General features: G+C 41.8%; 1 protein-coding gene across 1 annotated transcript in view; it reads right to left on the bottom strand.

Annotated features, from left to right (window-relative positions):
* The window catches only part of adgrb3 (adhesion G protein-coupled receptor B3), a 51,726-nt gene that overhangs the window by 27,327 nt on the left and 3,974 nt on the right, over positions 1–20,425 (bottom strand). The window contains exons 5-12 of the mRNA XM_079279727.1: positions 14,972–15,078; positions 13,823–14,017; positions 11,890–11,958; positions 9,699–9,807; positions 4,226–4,372; positions 3,351–3,426; positions 1,623–1,725; positions 1,074–1,117 (exon numbers count right to left, since the gene is read on the bottom strand). Of these exons, the coding sequence (XP_079135853.1) occupies positions 1,074–1,117; positions 1,623–1,725; positions 3,351–3,426; positions 4,226–4,372; positions 9,699–9,807; positions 11,890–11,958; positions 13,823–14,017; positions 14,972–15,078 (850 nt within the window). The remainder of the gene's footprint in view (positions 1–1,073; positions 1,118–1,622; positions 1,726–3,350; positions 3,427–4,225; positions 4,373–9,698; positions 9,808–11,889; positions 11,959–13,822; positions 14,018–14,971; positions 15,079–20,425) is intronic.

Here is a 20,425-nt window from a genome sequence, read left to right as displayed (position 1 = left end):
TTTGGTTTTATCTAGTGACAGTGTGACAAGAACATTGCTGTCAAGTGTTAACAGCGCAGGTACAAAAATCATTCCACGCCAAACAACGCAACATCAAATCCTCTGGAACAGCATCACAAGACCAATCTCCAACAACTTCAACTCAAAGAAGCAAACCTCAAAACAGGTTTGTACAGTATACTGTAAGAGTTTCAGAACATCATTAATAATAAGAAGTGTAAAAGTCTTGACGGAATAATGTCAACACATTAAAATATACTGTTGTATAATACAACCCAAAACTAATAACATACGTTTTGTTGCGATTGTGTCAGGTGTTCATTTGTCTCCATTATTCTTCTGGTTTTGGTTTGTGCAGTTGTCGTGTGTTTCTTTCTGCGAATGCAGATGTGTTTTGCATATGTCCTCGTGCTTCCTGAGAGATTCCCCTCTCGCTATGTTATATAATTCTGCAGTGTTTGTGGCTGATGCTCCAGCTCTTCAGCCAGTGACTCGCTGGCCTGTTTGTATCTCTGTACGTTGCCCATTAAAATGAGTATTTTTCAGATGTGTGTTGAAGCCCACACATGCTGCTAATTGGCTTCATTAACTTAACATCCTGGCAAGTATAACTCACTTGTATGAATATCTTTACAACTGTGATTTACTGGAGCACATGTATGCGTGAAGAGAGTCAGTTTACAGAAACACTCCAATTGCAGAGTCTCACCCACACACTAAAGACCCTGAACAAACTCAAACTGAATTACTATAGGCTTAAATCAACATGTGAAACATCATAAAGTATACAGTTTCATTTATAGCTGGGATTTTGTAGAGAGCTGCATTATCTCATACGGGAGTCCCATTATTTTGTCCACCTTTATTTCCCCAGCTCCCTTTCTTGTCTGCTGTGCTATTGGCTGACCGAACTTCTCTGCGAAGATAAATGTGTTCCTGACTTTTGAAGATGAAGGGAGGATGCACACTAACCCAACTCCAGAGGCACAACAGTAAAGCAATACAACAACAACAACAACAACATCAAACAACATGGAACAAGTTAGAAAAGTGAAAGAGGCATGCCCACTTACATGATGCTGCTGTCCCACAGTGCACAGTAAGGGTGCATTGTTCCCTGGAAGGCAAGAAAGGACAAAATGTTTGTCAGCTAAATGATGGTGGCAATTGATCGTCATTAACATCATCACCATCATCATAAGCAGACTGCATGTTCGTCCTTCAGTGTAGATATTTGTGTTCACATGAATTGGAGTGCAGAGTGCAACACCAGAGACACACACACACACACACACACACTTGCTGACGCGTTCAGACTTGCGTGCACTTTATCTCCGAGATGAATAAAAGGGCCCGGATCATAAAAGGGATTGTCCATGTCATTATCTGACTGCAGTGCGCTCTCATGACACCGGGCGCTTGCAAATTAATTATCAGGCCAATTAACCACCATTGTGTGTCGGCTGATGGGAGGTCACATGTGCTGTGGTCATTGTAGAACATTCAGTCAACGGACAAAAACTCTTTCTTGAGTGTTGAACACAAAGGAACAAAAAGCTATATTCATAGGCTCAAACATGTATTGGTTGATCTGAAAACGACAGAATGACTGTGGCGCTTACATTTGCCAGGTGAGCCAGTTCAATCTCCAGATGGGACTCGGTGGCCTTGGGCTCAGGTCTCACAGTCACAGCGATGACTTTGGAGTTCACAACTGTGTGGTTCCTAAATCAAACAAAGAAGCATGTAACTTCCTATCGTACACACTGTTTAATTGTCATTGAGGGTCAAATGCTGACCCTCATTTTTCTAACACAATACGGCAAAGTGGAGGCTAATCATGATTGATGTATAAGCTTCACTGTGATAGCATCCCTTATAGCATGTCTTCTATAAAGGTATAAAAAGGAGGAACAACATTTTCGATGTTCAAAGTTAACCCTGATTTTACTTCAAACACCTCAGGTCTATTTTCATGCTCTGTGAAGAAGCAGTAACACTTACGGATTAGGTTCAAGTGCACAGTCAGTGAGATTAATGTGGGATCTATAGAAAACCACTTGTGCCAAACCTGATTTGGGGTCTCTGAGAGGATTCCGTGCTCAGAGTTAGAATTTAAAGTTCCCCTCTAATCCAATCTAACAATCAAAAAATGTAGAGTGCTTTGAGTTCATGTTTAAACTACTTGAGTATTGGTGCAAGGTATTTTCTCTAATGCAGCTCGTATTGAATACTAACCCCAAAAGGGTGGGAGGATTTTAAAAAGCTGCCCATCAGACAAAGTCAAAGCAGCTATACAGGCCAGTGTTGAAAACATCTAACAGAGAGCACAAATCAAAGGCTCGCCTCAGATGAACGTGATATTTCTTTGTAACCTACGCGTTTGGAAAAATCTGCCATTATAGTCCTGTTTCAAAAGCCCTCTCCAGCTTTTGACAGAATATTCTTCTTATTAGAAGCTGAAATCCATGAGCGCTTCCCCCTAGCAGCAAAACTGTCAACTTCACAAAGGAAAGTATGAGGTGAGACTGCAGCAGCCCGCTGTCCTACCAGCACCACATGAGCAGAAAATATCTTTATCCGACTCGGTCATACAATTCAAGTCCGTTTTTTGGACTTATTTCAAAATGGAAATCAATGGCATGAATGGATAAGTGCTTCAGTTCTTGACTCAAAGTGTACTTCTGATACTTGGTGGTGAAAAGGTTACTCTCATCTTTGAAACCTTACAAGCTCAACGTTTGGCAAACAGTTCAGTTTATCAGTTGCTGCTTGATGTGCTTATCCTGTTAGTCTGGAGAGGGCGAGCTTCAGACTGCCATTATGAGCGCCTCTCCACATGTGCACATGGGAGCTGCTGCTCCACCTGAGACAGCTGGTCGGTCCTGGAATGACCGCTCTGTCCTTGGGACGTTGGTGCCAGGGACTTGTTGATCGGGGTGTGACACCAGGTGTTTGTTCAGGACATCCTGCTGCTCTTCCAGCCACTAATGTCATTCTTAATTAACTACATTCTCCATGCTACAGTGACTATGTTTCATTAGGAGTAAACACAAACACACTAATTTCTCTATGTTTTGTACATGCACCTGATGTCTGTTCGCAGTAAGGACTCATTTATAACAATTATCAATGAGAAGTGTCCTTCAAGGACATTAACTTGAACTCAAAGTAACATACACAACAAACGGAAAAGTATTTGGTTATCTCGTTCTCTCGTTCTCATGTTGAAACTTTCATTTCTTTGAAGTGGAACATTTCAGGCACAGTCTGTTTATAACACTTGCTTCACTCTGAATAAAGGATGAGATCTGTCTCATAATACACACAAGGCGATATCCCGCCCTTACTTTGGTGAAGGTAGCATGAGTCCGAGAGTCTTGTAGAGTACTGTTCCCAAAATGAAGACAGGGGATCCCTCCATTTCTAAAAGGGGAAATGAACAATGAATTAACATTATCGCCAGGTTTTAATACCAATAGACTTCTCTTTTATTGTGCCACCCATTTTATATATTGTATAAAAAAGTAAATATTCAAAAATGTCTATGCTGTATATATTTATTACTGTCCGTTTTCCAATAACATGGTGAATATTCAAAAGGAGGTTTTAATTGCTAGTTCTCAATACCAACACTAATTTTACAAACACTTTTCACTTATCGCAACTTTCATCAACAAACTTTGATGACTCAGGTAGGAGAAGTGTTAAAGTCTCCTATAGAATTAACTTCTACACTGTCCAAATGAGAGTGGCTGGGATTTAGGCACGTGGCACGGATTCCTAATCAATCCCTTGTTTTGTTATCGTTGATATATATTCCAGATAAGACTGACTACACCCATTAACCAAATTGTCTGGCTCTGGATTGCGATATACAGTGGCGCCTGGCAGTGTTTGAAAGGAAGCTAAAAACGCTGAGTCGATGAAAAACTCAGTGTTTAAAGAAGCAGAGGCAAGCAAAGTGGCTGTGTTGAAAGACTTGTATTATTATTTTCATTTCTTAAAACAAGGGGTGGTGTAGCATGACAATAAAATACCTTCTGCACAGGACTGATGTGTCTGTGTGCAAGTCTTGTTGTAAGTTTACAGAGTTTATATATATATAGAGAGATATATATATATATATATATATATATCTCTCTCTATATATATATATATATATATAGAGAGAGATATATATATATATATATATATATATCTATATATATATACAGTCGCATACCTGCTGCCTGGGAAACAAAGAGGCCCTTTGGGATCACCACTTTATCTTCAGAGTTCCTGGCCCAGTCAACCATGCCTTTACGTCCCTTCATGGGGAAGTTGATGTCAGCCATCACAGACACTGCTGGGAGTCTCTGGATGCTGGCCACTGCAGGATTCAAACAAACAGACCGACGAAGAATTACTGAGGTTCAATATACGTTTGAATATTATTGACTTTATAGGTTGTGTCTTGGAGAATCCTCCGAGTTCCTTTTCCCAAAACATCAGCCTGTAATGAAAATTCACATGTTTTTTTCTCCTGTCTTGTACAGTCAGGTCACACATCAACTGTAGATGCATGTTTATGCGAATATCCATGTTTACTGCGTACACACTGTGTTTGGGAAATACGCTTATTCACTTTGCTGAGAATTAGATGAAAAGATGGAGATCGCTTTCTTGTCAGTATGAAAGCTCAAGCCAGCCACCAGTTAGCTTAGCTTAGTTTAATGCAAAGACTGGAAACATTTCTATTTCTTGGCTGGCAGCCGTGACTTTCAACAGAATCAAGCCAGCTTTTTCCCCCCCTTTTTTCTCGTCTTTAAGCTAAGTTAAGCAAAGCTAAGCTAACCAGCTTCATATTTACCGTGCAGATATGAGAGTGGAATCGTTGTCATCTCACTCTCAGCAAGAAAGCAACTGGAAATGTTTTCTATCTTTATCAATATAAATCAAACTCATTGTATGTGGTAAGTCTTGAAATCTCCGCTGTGCAGCAGTTGAAAAGTTTCACTAAGTTGAATGCGCTGTTTACACCCTAAAAGATTAATAAAAGAAATAAAAGAAAAGAAAAATATTGCACTATTAGGCATAAATATGTACACAAAAGAGAGGAAAATTCCCTCAGAGGTTGTGCAACAACACCTCTACTTTACTTTTTAACGTACAAAATGACTGAACGTCAACGTGTGCATGTAAATAGTCAGGTCATTTGTAAGTCAAAGATACCCCCAACTGTGCTTTAATGCATTCATGTACACATTTAAAATAAAGTGCAAAATCAAAGCTTCGTTTGGCAACTGGTAGACAGGTAATCCCCTCAATCACTCTTTCCTTTTCTCGCCTCCCTGCTGAGGCTCCATAAAAGGCCAGTCCATGTTCCAAGGCAGTGACAAGGAAAATACCCCGGATCAACTGAAAGGGCCTCAGCATTACAAGGGGAGGATAAAGCTGCACTGTTCTCTACCTGGTATCACATCCAGTCCCAGTCAGGTGGTGCTTTCATGAGGGGAATCTGAGGCTAATCCTCATGCAAAAAGCTCTATTGTTCCTTGTGCTTTGCCAATAATACAATTTGAATCCTGGCAAGACTCCACGTTTGAGTGAAATCTGTGACAGAAGGTGAGTCTGTGTGATTCGGATGATCCAGCAGCGGGTATGAAATCACAGAGCACCGCCAGACCCGCCATTTGCAAAGAGGCCTGTTCACAGCACCAGATGTTGGGAGCAGCAGCGGTACGTGTGTGTGTGTGTGTTTGTAGTTTTAGTCACGGGGGCACACTGTGAAACACAGCAGGGTGCTCGTGTCGCTGTCTTTCAGAGTCCTGGATAATTATGCAGGTAAATGGGGCTTTGCACTTGCCTGTTTGGTGCTAGACAGCACAAATCAAGTGATCATTTAGGATTGTGAATGATTCTAAATACCGATTCAGTGCACAGAGTATTCTGTGTGGTTCATTTTCATGAGAGGGAATTATAGTATTGCTCGTTGCGTCCGACTACGTTCATGAGAGGTTAAACGTTAAGAAAACTGTCGAAGTCAGACAATACAATCATTTTACAGAAAACAAATGAATGAGCATTTGAATCCGTTGCATGTGTTTGTAATCACAATTATTCATCATCAACGTCAAAATATTGAAGTGCAACCTCACAGCCAGAAAAAAAAGATCAGAAAGTGCATGATGTATTCTACCTGCAAAGTGGTGTCTAATTTTCTAATATGTCCCGTGCTTCACTTGGTCCTCCGAGTGTTTGATTGTAAGGAGAGAGAATAAGTTGCTGGAGTGGAGAGATGTTCGCAATCAAGGTTATTTGACTAAAAGTAGGAGGACAGAGGACGACGCACCGGTGACAGCCAGTATTTATCTCGGTGTCAAGAGGCTGCCATAAATTAGTGACGACATGATGCTGCAATGTCTTACTCAGCCAGATGCTCTCCACTTGGCTTCCACCGATGGGTCTGCAAAACGTTCCATTCCTTTAATCAAAAAGGACACGTGGCCAGCAAGGCACTGTCGTGTGAGCTGGTGATCAAAGCCTCTGCTGTGTTTAGGGGTAAAATCATGGTCCTGTAAACTCACTGTTCCACGTCTTGATTGTGTATTATAAAAATATAGTTTGGTTTATTGACTCACTGTCCAAATACACGGTGAAATATGACTGATTTGATGGACCTGTTATATAAAGGCGTTTTTTTGTTTTGTTATTAGGACCATGATATTTTTCCACCAGCAGGGAGGCAAGGTACTGGCTAAGTGTAGCCAGAGGCAGCTCATTACTGCTACATCTTCAAATAATTACTCAAAAGCCAAATGGCCCTTCTGCCTCTGTTTTAAGATTTTTCAAAAGCTGCTTCAGAAATCGGGCTGCCTCAGTCCTGCATCACCAAAACGACAGTCATGCTGCACTTCAGCATTTTTCTACACACATAAATATTGTGTTTTCTTAACAAGCCATCATTAAAGTCCCCCCTCCAATTTGTTTATGAATACAAACGTTCAAAAATTGTACACAAGCATCAAACCTTTCATGGCTTAAAATTGCCGAAAATGTTCAGCCATCACATTTATCAGTCGTAAAAAAACAAAATGATAATCATGTTTCTTTCAATAAACCTTGAGCATTTTAATGCTGGGAAGCAATGCATCATAAAGGATGGGAATTAAAACGACTTCAAACTTTGTAAAGTCCAAGGACTGAGAATGTTGTCCATTTAGTGTATTTCAGCTAAATTAATGTCAAGTAAAGGGGGGGGGGGGGGTGCTGTCTGTTTAGTTGGTAACACTGAGGATCCAACACAGCAACTCATTAAAAATGTGCATGAAGTAATAAGGAAGATTTCAGTCACACCTGGAGAACTGTAAGATGCAACAAAAAAAGAAAACTGGAAGCTACTTTCTTTCAAAAAAGTTCTCAATACAAAGTCCTCATTTTTCTATCAGGTTTCATCACACTCATTTATAGGCACCTGAGTCTGAAATGTTCAACTTCAATTATCCTATCAAAATGAGATATGTCAGTGTTTTTAATGTGCTCCACTGCTGGCAGGTCTTATGTTTTAAAAATCACCATTGATTTTAGTGAAGTTTCTTTATTAAGGATATCAGTAATTTGTGACAAGAACCAGGTTTGTGAAACTAATTCCGTGTCAATTAGACTTACTGGTGGTACTCTGTGTTTTGGCTCCATAAGCTGATAATTGACAAATTCACACTGTATTAATGCCAAATATAGTATTACATCCTTCTGTATGAGATTTTTAGCATCTTACAGGCTGCACGTTTTCGATCATCAAATCAGTCAATTTTTTGCATTTTTGCATTTTTAAACCACGCCCCTTTAGATGCAGTAGCGGACAACATGTATCATGCCTTTGATGACAGTCAGCCTAAAGACATCATGATCACTGTAGTAGACTGATTGAGTCTGTAAGTTAATTGACATATTGTACGAACTTAATATAAACTAATTGAACTAAAAACATCGTACAAAGTAATGGTATGCTTGGAAATAGGTCAGCAGTAAAATATAAGTGGTTTACTTAAAATGAACTCCAGTATAGTCTTTCAAGAATGGTACCTGATTATGTCACTCAGTGCTTTCTTTAAATCTGAAACACAATGCTGAGTTACATCATCGCTCCATGTTTACCAAACTCATTTTCTGTCGTATCATGTCTCACATGGTTTAATCCACGGTGCCACAGATTTGAGGAGAAGCTCGACAGTCATACGGCTGACTAACATAATAAGAGTCAAGTATTTTGTATTGAACTTTGGCCGTGCAATACGCACTGCTGTTCAAGGAATTTGTATGAAGCAAAACACTCCCCAGAATGGATTGCATACTTTGTATAAAGCAGGGGTCATGTGTTAAAGGGGGGTATTGCCATCAAGCCGAATTGGAAGGAGTATAAAGGGGAAGGGCACGGACATATTCTCACGCCTGTGAAAGAAGTCATTGATGCTTGGCATTCTGAAATGCATTCGAGCCTTAGTTACTTAATTTGCGTCTCATGGTGCTTCATAATGGCATTTTGATGAGTGCATTCATTGTGCTGTGTTTGTTGTGCTATTCCTATTTGTCATTATGGAAATCATACCCCATAAAGAGTGTGAGTGTTTGCTAGAAGTGGGTCAAATGTTGGCTGTTGTAAAGAACACGAGGAATAAACCAGAGGAACTGCCTGCCAGCACAGCTGTACACGCTCACATTCACTTGCAGCATGAATAACTCAACACTGCAGTTATATTATTGCATTCCAGTAAGACACCATTCATGGCTGAGTAAGAAATGAAATGCCACAGAGAGCTCAGCTCATCCGAGAGGCAGAAGCAAAAAGAACCCACGAGAACATGAGGGAAGAGAAATACTGCTCAAAGACAACTCAACCTCAAAGAGAGGGACTTAATAATCCGCACCCCAATCAGTGGTGCGGATTGTTTTCTTTATTTATTACAGCTGCAAAGAATAAGTTGTAATTTCACTTTTAATTTTATAGCCTTTTATCAGACACTCCCAAAATGTTGATGCATGACTGCTTATCTCGAAAGGAACTGACAAACAATATTTTGTTATGCTGCTGCACTTCTGCACAACGTGCTTCGGGGTACGCTCTGCTAATCATGTATTTCTCAAAGGACTGCGGTACAGCGCAACATCACACGGAACTACTACACCTTCAAATGTGACTCATATTTCATTTGATCGTTGGAAAAAAAAGCCTCTGAAACTATGGATGGATCTTACACGCCGCCTATGCTAAATAAAAAGCATGTGGGTTTGGAATACAATGTAGTGAATACCGTAATAATCAGTTATTGCATTTCTATTCAAAACCCCATACAATAGTATAAAATATATCATATGTAATGAGTGCTATGTGTATTTTTTTTATCTTTACAGCTCTATTCAATAAGAGCTCTTCCTTCTACACTGCACGCTCTTGATATTGGATTGAGTGTTAAGTGTTTTCATAGGAATTTAGCACATTAAGACCACAAGCTCGGTTTTTAATTAACATTATTGATGAGCAGTAATTTGACTCCCCCACCCTTACCATGCACCATTTATCCGCAATGAATGATGGTGGGGAAATTGACACAAGGAGTCAGCAGAGCACAGGGATTCTGCGTCCATGTCAAGCAGAAATAAATGCTGAAACAAGCTCAGCAGCTGAGGGCGGGGAGGGAAAGTGGGCCGATTCTTACCCAAGTTCCCAGTCATCAAATAGGCATTGTGGAAATCCTTCATGCCCAGTCCAACGATGTGGATGAATTCCTCTATGACCTGCATGAGCTCCACCGCTCCGGGATAGATCTGGACAGGATGAAAAGACAGGGGGACATTTTCAATTTCAATGGGAGTGTGGAGCGTAACATACAAATAGTAAAAGACAGCAGATTGGAGATAAGCTGCAGGTCAAAGGAACACTCGTCCGGTAATTGTCCTTCAGAAGTTTGGACCACTGTCATGGCTGCCAGTCAAGTGGTGATGGGTCAGATCTAATGGGAGGCTTTTGATTTAAGGGACTTTAACTAAAAAAAACTTGTGAGCGCACAATGGCGATGTCAGGCAATTAAAGAGGCCTTTGAGTGGCATTCAGCAATTAACACCTCCCTCTTGGCTTTCAGCAAACACCTGAGGCAGTTATTTCCCTCCTCGGTAGCACCTTGTGTGCCTCTAACACGTGATGCCGCTAAGCCAGGCAAGCGGATCAGTGATGCTGAAGTTGAGTGCAGAGTTTCAGCAGAGTGAAAGCCGGGGAGTGGGGGGAGAAAAGCACATCACGGTCGCCCCTTCCGGCATGTCTGACGCACAGTGCAGTCATGCTCGTTCTGCTGGTCTCCATGGCAACCGCGCAATGTGAAGGCAGCGCAAAAGGAAATGGCTGCAGTGGAGGTTGTGTGTAGACAGAGCTCTTCCTTTCCTTGCCATGGTAACAGTGACAGGAGGTGAATATATAGTGATCTCCGCACGGAGCCAGTTCTGCAGCCAGTAAAACCTCATAGTGAGGTGTTTTTTTCATGTGAATGTCCACAGCGCGCAGCGTGCGGGTGCTGTGGACACTCGGCTCAGAACACTCGTTAATGCAAGAAGAGCCGGCAAGTGAGAAATATCGACAACTGTGATGTCCAAGCGTCGTCTGTTGAAATCAGATGACGTCGACGCTGGAGTGGAGTGCCCGAAAACTGAAGCAGTGCTCCGTGGACAGGCACATTAATAACTACAGAAATAATTAACACATTTCTCTTCTGGGTGTTCGATCATATAGACATCTTTTCCTATTTTTCCTCTGATCTGTCTGTCTCTATCTCTGACGCATTCACACTGACAAAACTGCTAATTTGCAAGCTCTTTTCGCCGACAGCCCACCGATGGGGCCTGCCGAACTAAAGCTGCAGTGAGTAAACACCTAATTACTGCCCGTAGAGACATCAAGGACCGGCACTCCTGGCTGAGTTTGAACCGCCTGCACTCCCCTACCATCTTAGCTGAAGTCAGGCATGGAGAAACACGGGCATAAAAGAGATCTGACTGACTTTAACACCCCCCCCTCAGTCATGTGTCAGTGCAGGTGATACCCAATTTATGTCAATTTAGCAGCGAAGGTGACAGCAGAGCAGATGCCCTCTGCAGACTCGCCGTCATCGCAGATGGTATCTCTGCAGATGGTATCTCTGTTAGAGTCTTGATGTGCGTGATTTCAGGAGTTCAGGATGTCTCAGAGACCAGTGGCAGTTTTGAAAAACGACAGTTGCCACCTGTCAAGCTGAGAGATGTGTCCGACAGAGGACATAGCCAGACGCCAACCTCCACGGATAAACACAGTGTTGACAAAGTGCACTCTTCTGTACTCAGATTTTGATACACTGCTGCTGTAGTGCTGCAGTCTGTGGCCCCTACATTTGTGTCTGATATTGCGACTATGTTTTGTACTATACAGCTTCTCCATATGATGGAGCTCCCTTGCAATGTCAGAGAAAGGCAGCCAGGGAATTAGAGGCTTCTGTAGAAACAATAAAACATCAACACTGTTTCATCTCAGGTCCAATTACACTGGTTGCCGTGATGTGTATCAGCTGGGTAAAACAATGTGTGAAGTGAGTCCTGCAGTGCTGATGGTTGGACAGTCTCTGTGGCAGTGCTGCTGCCACCAAGTGGAGCTCTGAGGAACTAGCTTTTTCTAAATGAGGCCAGATGTCACACCAGCTAAATGACGTCTCACAGAGAGATAGATGTAAATGCAACACCCTCTCAGCACTAACCTGACTTTTTTCTTTATCTCTGCTATTCAGAAGGAGCAACAGCAGTGAAGCTTTGGGTCGATTTTTTCTTATTATTTTTTGACACACAGCATTCACGCAGCAACCTGAATTAAGTGTACAACGACGCGCTTACCTTTTGCGCGTCTTCCCATTTATCCTTATTTTCCTCCTCCAAGAGGTTGCTGATGATTTGAAAGAAGTTCTGTGGAGATGATGAAAGGGAAAATATGTAACACACCCACGCAGAAGCATTACAAGCGCAGCAGCGAGATGCCTTTTTAAAATCACGACACATAAACACCATGCACTCAAAGAGGACTGTTACGGATAAACTGACATTTCTCAAGGGATTTCTATAAGGGAATAATGACAGTCCCTGCGGGGCTCAATTGCACCAGGAAATTTGACACTGAAACCATGATGGTTTTACCAGAGAAAAGATGGAATTTGTGCATTAGCTCTGGCAGAAATATACCTCGAACCCCCTGCAGCTTGCAGCAAACACTTAATGCTAAAGGGGAGACGCTGCAATCAGAACGGCAGATGAAAGGGAATGCTTGAGCAGCTGTGTGAATTGTCTTCTTCTGCAGCAGGGGCTGCTTGGGATGCCTGCAGTAGTAATAGGAACCCTGTCTGATCTTTTGCCTTATTATTTCGTCTGGTCTACAATGTGCCTGAGGGAGTGTGTCTCTCTCTCTTGACACAGGCTATCTTGTTTTCTACTTGAATGCTTATGCTCCCTCTGGTGGTAATGTGCCCACTTTAACACTGCATTAGCTCAGAGGCATGCGGAGGGGGTGGGCTGGCTGCCTGCTCTCCTGTCTGCCCACACACGCTATAGAGCTCTCATAACAACATAAGACAGGATGCTTTCCTCATCTCATAGCTTTTCTATGGTGGTAAAATGGGTGAATGGGCCTTATGTTTGCCCATCCATAACCAGAACGTGTGGGTTTCATTCCTGCAAAATATGAGCATCAGACCGAACATCTCACATCCAGTGGAAACTGTTGATGAATGTTCATTTAAAAAGAGCATCTCTGACATTTTGTTGTCCAAATACCAGTGTGCTTTGGAACGTGTCCACATTTTATCTCAATATATTAATTAAAGAGGAAAATGTAATGAAGTCCACATTCAGACAATGCTCAAATGCATCTCGCATCACTGACACTGACATCACTCATGCTAGATATCTTGATTGTTTGTTTTTAGCAGTATAACATCCAACATTATGGGTATGTTGTGATATTCAAAATATCCAGTAAATGTATTTTCCTCTTTAATTAATATATTGAGATAAAACATACTAGTCAGTGGAAACAGTACTGTGTTATATTATGGAATGTAACTGAACTTTCACACTATTAAAAACTAAATTATTTCTACTCCCATACAGAAAACGACTGATGGGCAAAAATTCATAACTTTCAAATGTTCCAGCACAATTACTTACATCTCTTTGCAGAAGAAGAACAAGTAAAAAGTGGCATTAAAAACTATAATGGAGAATTAGGTTTATCATTAGCACACATACAATATTCAAAGCTCGCTTTGCCGTTATCGTCAAATAGAGAGCAACATTTATTCCCTTCCTGTTGAGCTTCCTCTAAAACACAGCATGAGCCAAACACATTGAAACAGGCACGCAGGACAGCACAAAGACCACAAAGAGGCCCGAGAAGGGCGTCTTTGAAAATGACACGACTCTGAGGATATAAACTATGCTATTGGTGATGGAGGTGGAGCTTTAGCTATAATCTCCATCATCCTGACATAAGGAGGATCAAGACTGCAGTCCAGCCCAACATGATGTGATGAAAGAGCTCAGGATGTGGAGATCTCTTGATACAATGGAGCCGTGGGGTGCGTTTGTCCGATTTTGTGCTGTTTCAGACGGGGGTTTTTTTCTCATATATTACGTGTTTGCAGCACCAAACATTGCCTTTATCCAGTTGATTATTTTGTCACAAGAGACACATTTGTAAGCCACCTTGCCACAGGATATGAATACATTTCAGCCAGATTCATGTCTATGTGTTGAAATAAACCCTCTGTCCACTTACTTGCACATCATCTGAAGATGGCTCATAGCTGGCTCTCTTGAAGGTCTCTGTCACATTGCGAAGGATCTCCACGGAAGACAGCAGGTCACCAGCGTAGAAGTTCTTCCTCTGGGTGAGGTCCAGCAGGTTTTTGGTGACCTGGGACATCCCATCCCCCGCCAGCATCCTCTGGCCCTTAGCAAGGTGCCCCTGAACCTCCAAAAACAGGAGAAGACGAGACTTGGGGCATCTGTTTCCTCTGCAGGGTTTCCAGAGATACGCACTAAACGACACATTTGGACTAAATGGAGTGCAACAAATCTGGAAGAAAGACTCCACTCTCTAAGGCCCTGAATGTGACACTTATATCTAAGCCAGGACGAAATGTATTCTGCCTCACGGATGTTTTGAAATGAGCCAATATGCATAAAAGAGTTAACTGGAGCAGAAGACACACATTTAGGCAGAAATTGCACAGTGAAATGACATTTCACATCATTGCACAGGGTTTATGTCCATAAATACAGGTTCCCAGGTGCAGGGCGTTATGTGCCATCTCAACTCTTCTGAATTATTTTATTTGTTGCAGTGATGGAGAGTTCCCAAAATTGTTTCCAGAAAAAAAAGGCAAACATACAAAAGCAAAAAAAATGTTATTTAATAAAGCCCTCTGAAAGAGACCTTTAATAAACTTTAATAAAAAAAGAAAAAATAGATGATTGAGATGTCTCATGAGATGAAAAAGGATGAAAGTTAGCGTTCACACCAGGATCTTTTGGTGAATAAGTGATTATATAGAAAATAAAGACAGTCACCATTCACTCAGTTTCCACAAATTTGTTATTCAGTCAATTGATGGTCTGATGTTCGTTAAAATGCCGTGAAGAGCAAGTAAGGAAAAACATAAATATGCAAAAGTACAACAAGACAAACATGGATGACAAAATGCCCAAAACTCTAAATCAATTAGTATAAAGAGAACTTGACGGCGACCATTCATTACAGACAATAATGGAAAAATCATGTTTTAATTTGCTCATCTTTTGAAAGTGGTTAATCTGTGGCCACAGTGTGATGGGAATGAGGGGGATGGGGAAAACACTGGGGAGGTAATTAATTGATGATGCATTGGAAACAGAAGCAGTGAGAGAGAGCTGACTTTGCACCTACTGATTGCTGCAAGTATCTGAATTCATTTGTTATGCATCGAGCATAGCTGGGCTGCTCCCAGAAGGCCATACCACGGTAATCCAAAGAGCAGCGTCGACTAGTGGTGCCTGTAGAGGGGAAGGAGACAGGGACAGATTTGGAGAGGAGAGGGAGCGAGGGAGGGAGGGAGGGAGGGATGAGAGGGGAGATGAAGTTGCAGGCGTAGATAGTGGAGAGGGGGGGGGGGGGTTATGGGATTATGACCAAAAGAAAGGCAGATGGAAGTGGTGGAGTGGAGGGTGTTGGATACAGGAAAAGGAAAAAAGAGAAAAAAGAGAAGAAGACAGAAGTATTAATTATTTTCATAAGGGACTTATCTTCCTTCCTTTTGTCCACTTCTGTCACCCACCATCAAAATTTGATATGGACCGTTACATTTTGCAGTGGAGTTATATTATTATAACATTGTAGAACGAGGGAGAGAGATGCTTCTGGAAGGAAAGTGCTGCAGTATTTGAACATATTTGGGTTTGAATTATGAGCGGCAGACAGATCCCCATGGCTTTTAATGAATGCACTGTGTGCTGCGTTAATGCAACTTGCAGTGGCTCATTCAAGCATGCAGCAGCTCAACTGTCATAGCTGTCAGGCATTTAAACAGTGATTCCGAAATAGCAGAACCACCCAGTATCCACCCAGTATCCACCCACATCGCGGTACACATCCTTCATAGGGATCCGACATCACACCTTCCCTGCTGTCGACCCCGGCGGAGTGCACTTCACACATCACCCCACCGCTCCAACGCAGGTGCTTGACATCCTGAGGAAAACTCCCACAATACACAAAACATTTCCCCTGGCACCTGTGCTTCACAAAAAAATAAAACCTTCGCTTTCTCTTGTTCTTTCTCTCTCTCTCTCTCTCTCTCTGTCTTGCACACACTAACGCACACAGACAGCGATAGATCAAAACCGCACCTCCTACGCCCACCCTTTCCACAGCTACATGGTGATATGCACTGAAGCCATGAGTGCACACCAAACATCGCTATATCCTGGGAGCGCCCATGCAGCGCTATGAGACAGCCCAGAGCGCAGCAGGAGAGGCCTACAGCTGTACACCGCGCTGAGCATCCGTCTCCCTCCTAACTGGCTTCACCTGGGAGGTTGTGTTTACTTTTATAATCCAGACCCCTATTGGTAAGGACGCCAACACACAATAGAATATTTTCACAGCGTTATGCAATAATCTTTTAGGCCCTCACACTCGGAAAAAAAGTGTATTTCATGAAGGCTGGCTACCTAGAAATTAGGATTTCCCATTTTGGCTCTGATATTCCTAAAGGTCATATTAAACTGAGAAAGACTGTGCCCTTTAAGTGGGATTTATTTTTAAAAACACAAAGCAGGAAGAGGTCAAGTTTCTGAAATGACAGATGAGAATCATGTTTGTGTATTTATTTCAAAAATGAGATTCAATTAAAAGCCACGGGAAGGCCTTTAAAAGATGCTTGGTCACCTGTGGTGTGCTTTCATTTGACTAAGATATGGTATTTTGTCATTTTAATGTGGATTCAGCAGCACTAGAGGACACAAACTGCCCGAGGCCAAAATCATTTAAAAGTGAAATGCTTGCACCAGAGCTCATTTTTGTTTGTTGACAAAAACAGTTTTGCAGAGAAAAATAATACATAATACAAATGTAAGAGATCACAGTTGTATATTAACTTACTTTTAAATCTGCATTTGGTAAATACGTATGCTTTTCCCTTATTTACAACTGGATCTCTCCTTGGATCAAACTGTCAGTGGGATCAAACAAGGTCAGAGAAGAGCAATTCAGCTTCCGCTGTCATTCTGTCATCTCTCCTTGCATCATCAGTGATGCATGTAGACTAGTAAGTTGAGTATGAAATATTGGTCGGTAGAGATGTGCTTGATGAAAAACCAAGGCTGCACTCCACTGAAGCAATGACCTGTTGCTGTGCGAACAATCCTCCCTAAGACGGGAGGCTAACACTGTGTTTACTGCCCGAGGAGTTACAGATGCGACGTGTCTAAAAGCACTCTCTGAGAGGGCTTCCTGCAGACCTTTGTGTGTTGAATGTCATCCTGTGATAGATAAACAACCTTTATTTTAATGTAAGAAACCTTGAATTCAAACATCTGAGTGAGCTAAATATCACAAGTAAGATTGCCTCATTCATTCTAAAAGGATGATGTCTTGTGTTTGAGCACATCATCATTTTTCTCCGCATTAACCTGTGGAGTGTTTGTTTAAATAGCTTGTGGTTCAGTTGCATTGATTGCTGTCTCTCAGTTGGCTGACTCAAACTTAAATTGATAATTGAGATTTAGGGTCTCTCGTTAGACATCCACATAAATAAGAGCACAATAATGTTTGCATGCAAAATCTCTCCTGAAGGCTAACTTGTAACTGAAGGTGTCAGTAGGGAAAAGAATGCACGTAAAAGTATAAAGCCTAAATGGTATATTTCACTACTGGTACTCAGCATATTTGATGTTTAGCAAATATCAAACATACTAGTCATTCACTTTAATTTTACAATGTACAGCACTGGAAAAAAAAGAGTAAAGGAAAGATGAGGCAAGGCAAGGCAAGTTTATTTGTATCGCACATTTCAACAACAAGGTAATTCAAAGTGCTTCACATGAAACCATTAAAAGCATAAAGGCAAAAGTAAAGGAGATTTAAAACATACATTGAAACAACAATTGATGTCTCCCTGAGACATTACGCTGCACGCAATCAACCATACACTGCCGCAATTACTCGCACACAAACCACGTCTGGAAAAGATCTCTGCCGATCTGCGTTTTATAGTGTACGCCTTGCACGAACTCGGTCCCGGAGGAAATGGCGACATATTGTGCACTTTCTAAATTTGAATCGATGTCTCCCTGAGACATTACGCTGCACGCAATCAACCACACACTGCCGCAATTCTGCAATTACTCGCACACAAACCACGTCTGGAAAAGATCTCTGCCGATCTGATGAGGGACATCCTAAGAATTCTGTGCTGTGTGAAAAAAAAGAAATATCTTTATCCTTGACAGAGGGCTGCTTTGGCGCTCCTCTGGAATGACTGAGGACAGTTTTAGGAACTCAGATATTGTATTGTAAGGTTTACTTCAAATGTGATGATTATAAAGACAAAGAACTCAAGTCCGACTCCAGATTGTATTGTCACAGGTAGGAAACAGTCTCTTCAGCTCTACTAAAGCACATAGCTCTCTTGTAGTTTGTGTGTTTACCAATGTTTGAACCTTTGTTGCTGTGTGTCTATGTCTATGTGTGTATCGTCCCGACTTTTCCTCCCTTCTCGCCTCCGGTGGCAGTTGTCATCCATGATGACCGAGGCGGTGCTGTTCCTATGGTGACCTTGATGACGGCAGTGACTACGGCTGAGTGGACACGGATGCCCCCCCCCCCAATCCCCCCAACCCCAACATATTTAGACCCTTCAACCGAGCTGTCTTCCTGCATTCACGTTGCAAATCTTGCTCCGTTGCCTTTTCTGAGCAGTATTTCATCTTTGTTTACCTGCTCTCAGTAGCCATCACACGTCTCCTGGAAGCAGGAGGTCTGTCTGTGAGGCCTTTTGGTTCCTACTCGCATTTTCCTCATTAAGAGCTGTGTGGGTCTGCCCTTGATCTAATTACAGGTGAAAGGATGGAAGGTGTTGTTTTCATTTCACAGGTTCATAATGTAGGCTTTGGTGAAACCCGCTGACACCGGAGCTGTGATTAATGGCTTTACAAATAAACTTGACCTGACCTGAACTGTTGTCCATCGTAGTCTCCCAGTGGTCAGTGCCGGGTTTTGACAGGGGGATGCACTGTGCTTAAACATGAAATATGTCTGTTACTTCACCCTTTTGTCATGACACTGCTCTTCTTTTGGACGTTCATTACGGGTCCTGGTTCTGTCATTAAGTGGTACGGCACCATGTGTGCTAATTGGTGTGAATATATATACATATACATATATATATATACATATACATATATATATATATATAAACACGTGTTGACCACCCAGACTGCAGCAATGGCATGTATCTCCGTATTACAGCAGTCCATGCAACCCCTGTAGCAGCATCCAAATTCAGTAAAAAAAAAGAAAATGTAAGTGAAAAAAATGCGGGATAAATGAGTCATTGATGTCAAGGGTTCACAACAATCTTTTTAGAATTACTATAACTTATTGATGTGATGCAGCTCAGTCAGAACACGAATGAGTGTGGCTGTATAAAGGCGCCAACTATCTCACCCTGACTGACTGACCTGGATCTGGCACATACATTAAAGACACCTTTTGGTGTAAATGAAATTCTTAATCAGCAGAGGTGTTACATTTCTAACAACATCGTACAGAGAGGAAGAACACAAAAACAAAAGAAAAGGCCCTCACTGCAAGCTGGAAATAGCTTCGTATGGTGCCAAACAGTTATTAGCCATAAAAACTAATGTCAAACCCGAAAGCTAATGTCATGCCAGTAAATCTCCGCCTGCGATACTTTGCCGCAGGTGAGCCATCTGTGAATGACAGCGTGTTTGCTGCTACATCTAGTTTGCCAGTTAAGTATTTTATGGTGAAGAAATGTCGACTCACAACACCTTTGATTGTTTAAATCTTTTACAAGAGCTCAGCGTGTCAAATCAACCTGTAACTTTAGCACCCAGCAGCGCTTCGTTGTCCTGTCTGTATGTTAGCAAACTGACCTTCAACAAGAACAAAAGCAAAACAAAAAGCAGCTTTGACAGAGGTTGCATTCTTTTTAAACATCCCCCCCTCTTTCTCCCTCCCCTCTCTCTTCTTTTCAAGAACTGAGTGTTAGTCTCAGTTGGAGAACTCCCATCGTCTGCTCTAATGCTCTTCCCTCCATGCTCATATTAAAGCGTCTGCTTAATGTCGGAAAACAGACCTCCGTGTGCTTTTCTTGTTTCTCTCTCTCAGAATCACAGTTACCGTTCTGTATTCCATCCAGTGCACACGCTGTGCACTGATGGGTGTAGCCATGAGTTACATCACTGCATGTGGAAATTGGATAAAGGGATATGCGCCTTCTCTGCAGACAGAGTAACACCATTTTGCCACCAGACAAAGTTTATCTCATGATCATGACGTTTTTGTGATTTGTCTCAGATTAGTCAGGCAGCTTTAAAAAGTAAAAGGCTTGTTGATAACCTCTAAAAGAAAGGACAGCTTACTGTGATGGCAGGAATCTAGCATCATTCCTCATAATGTAGCATAATTAGTAGCATTGTGATGTGCATTTAAACACTAATACTATACCATTAGTGTAAAATTGCCAGGTAATTATACCATTGTAGAGAGACAGTTGCATTTATTGGAGTGATTCAAACTGCCATTATGCCAAAATGAGTCAACTTTAGGTCAATCAATGTCGCGCTCTTACAGTTAGGCAAAAGGCTGAATCCACAG

This window comes from Melanostigma gelatinosum (assembly GCF_949748355.1).
Source record: "Melanostigma gelatinosum genome assembly, chromosome: 12".
Lineage (NCBI taxonomy): Eukaryota > Metazoa > Chordata > Actinopteri > Perciformes > Zoarcidae > Melanostigma > Melanostigma gelatinosum.
Note: the sequence above shows the minus strand (reverse complement) of the source record. Positions and strands in the feature narration are given on the sequence as shown.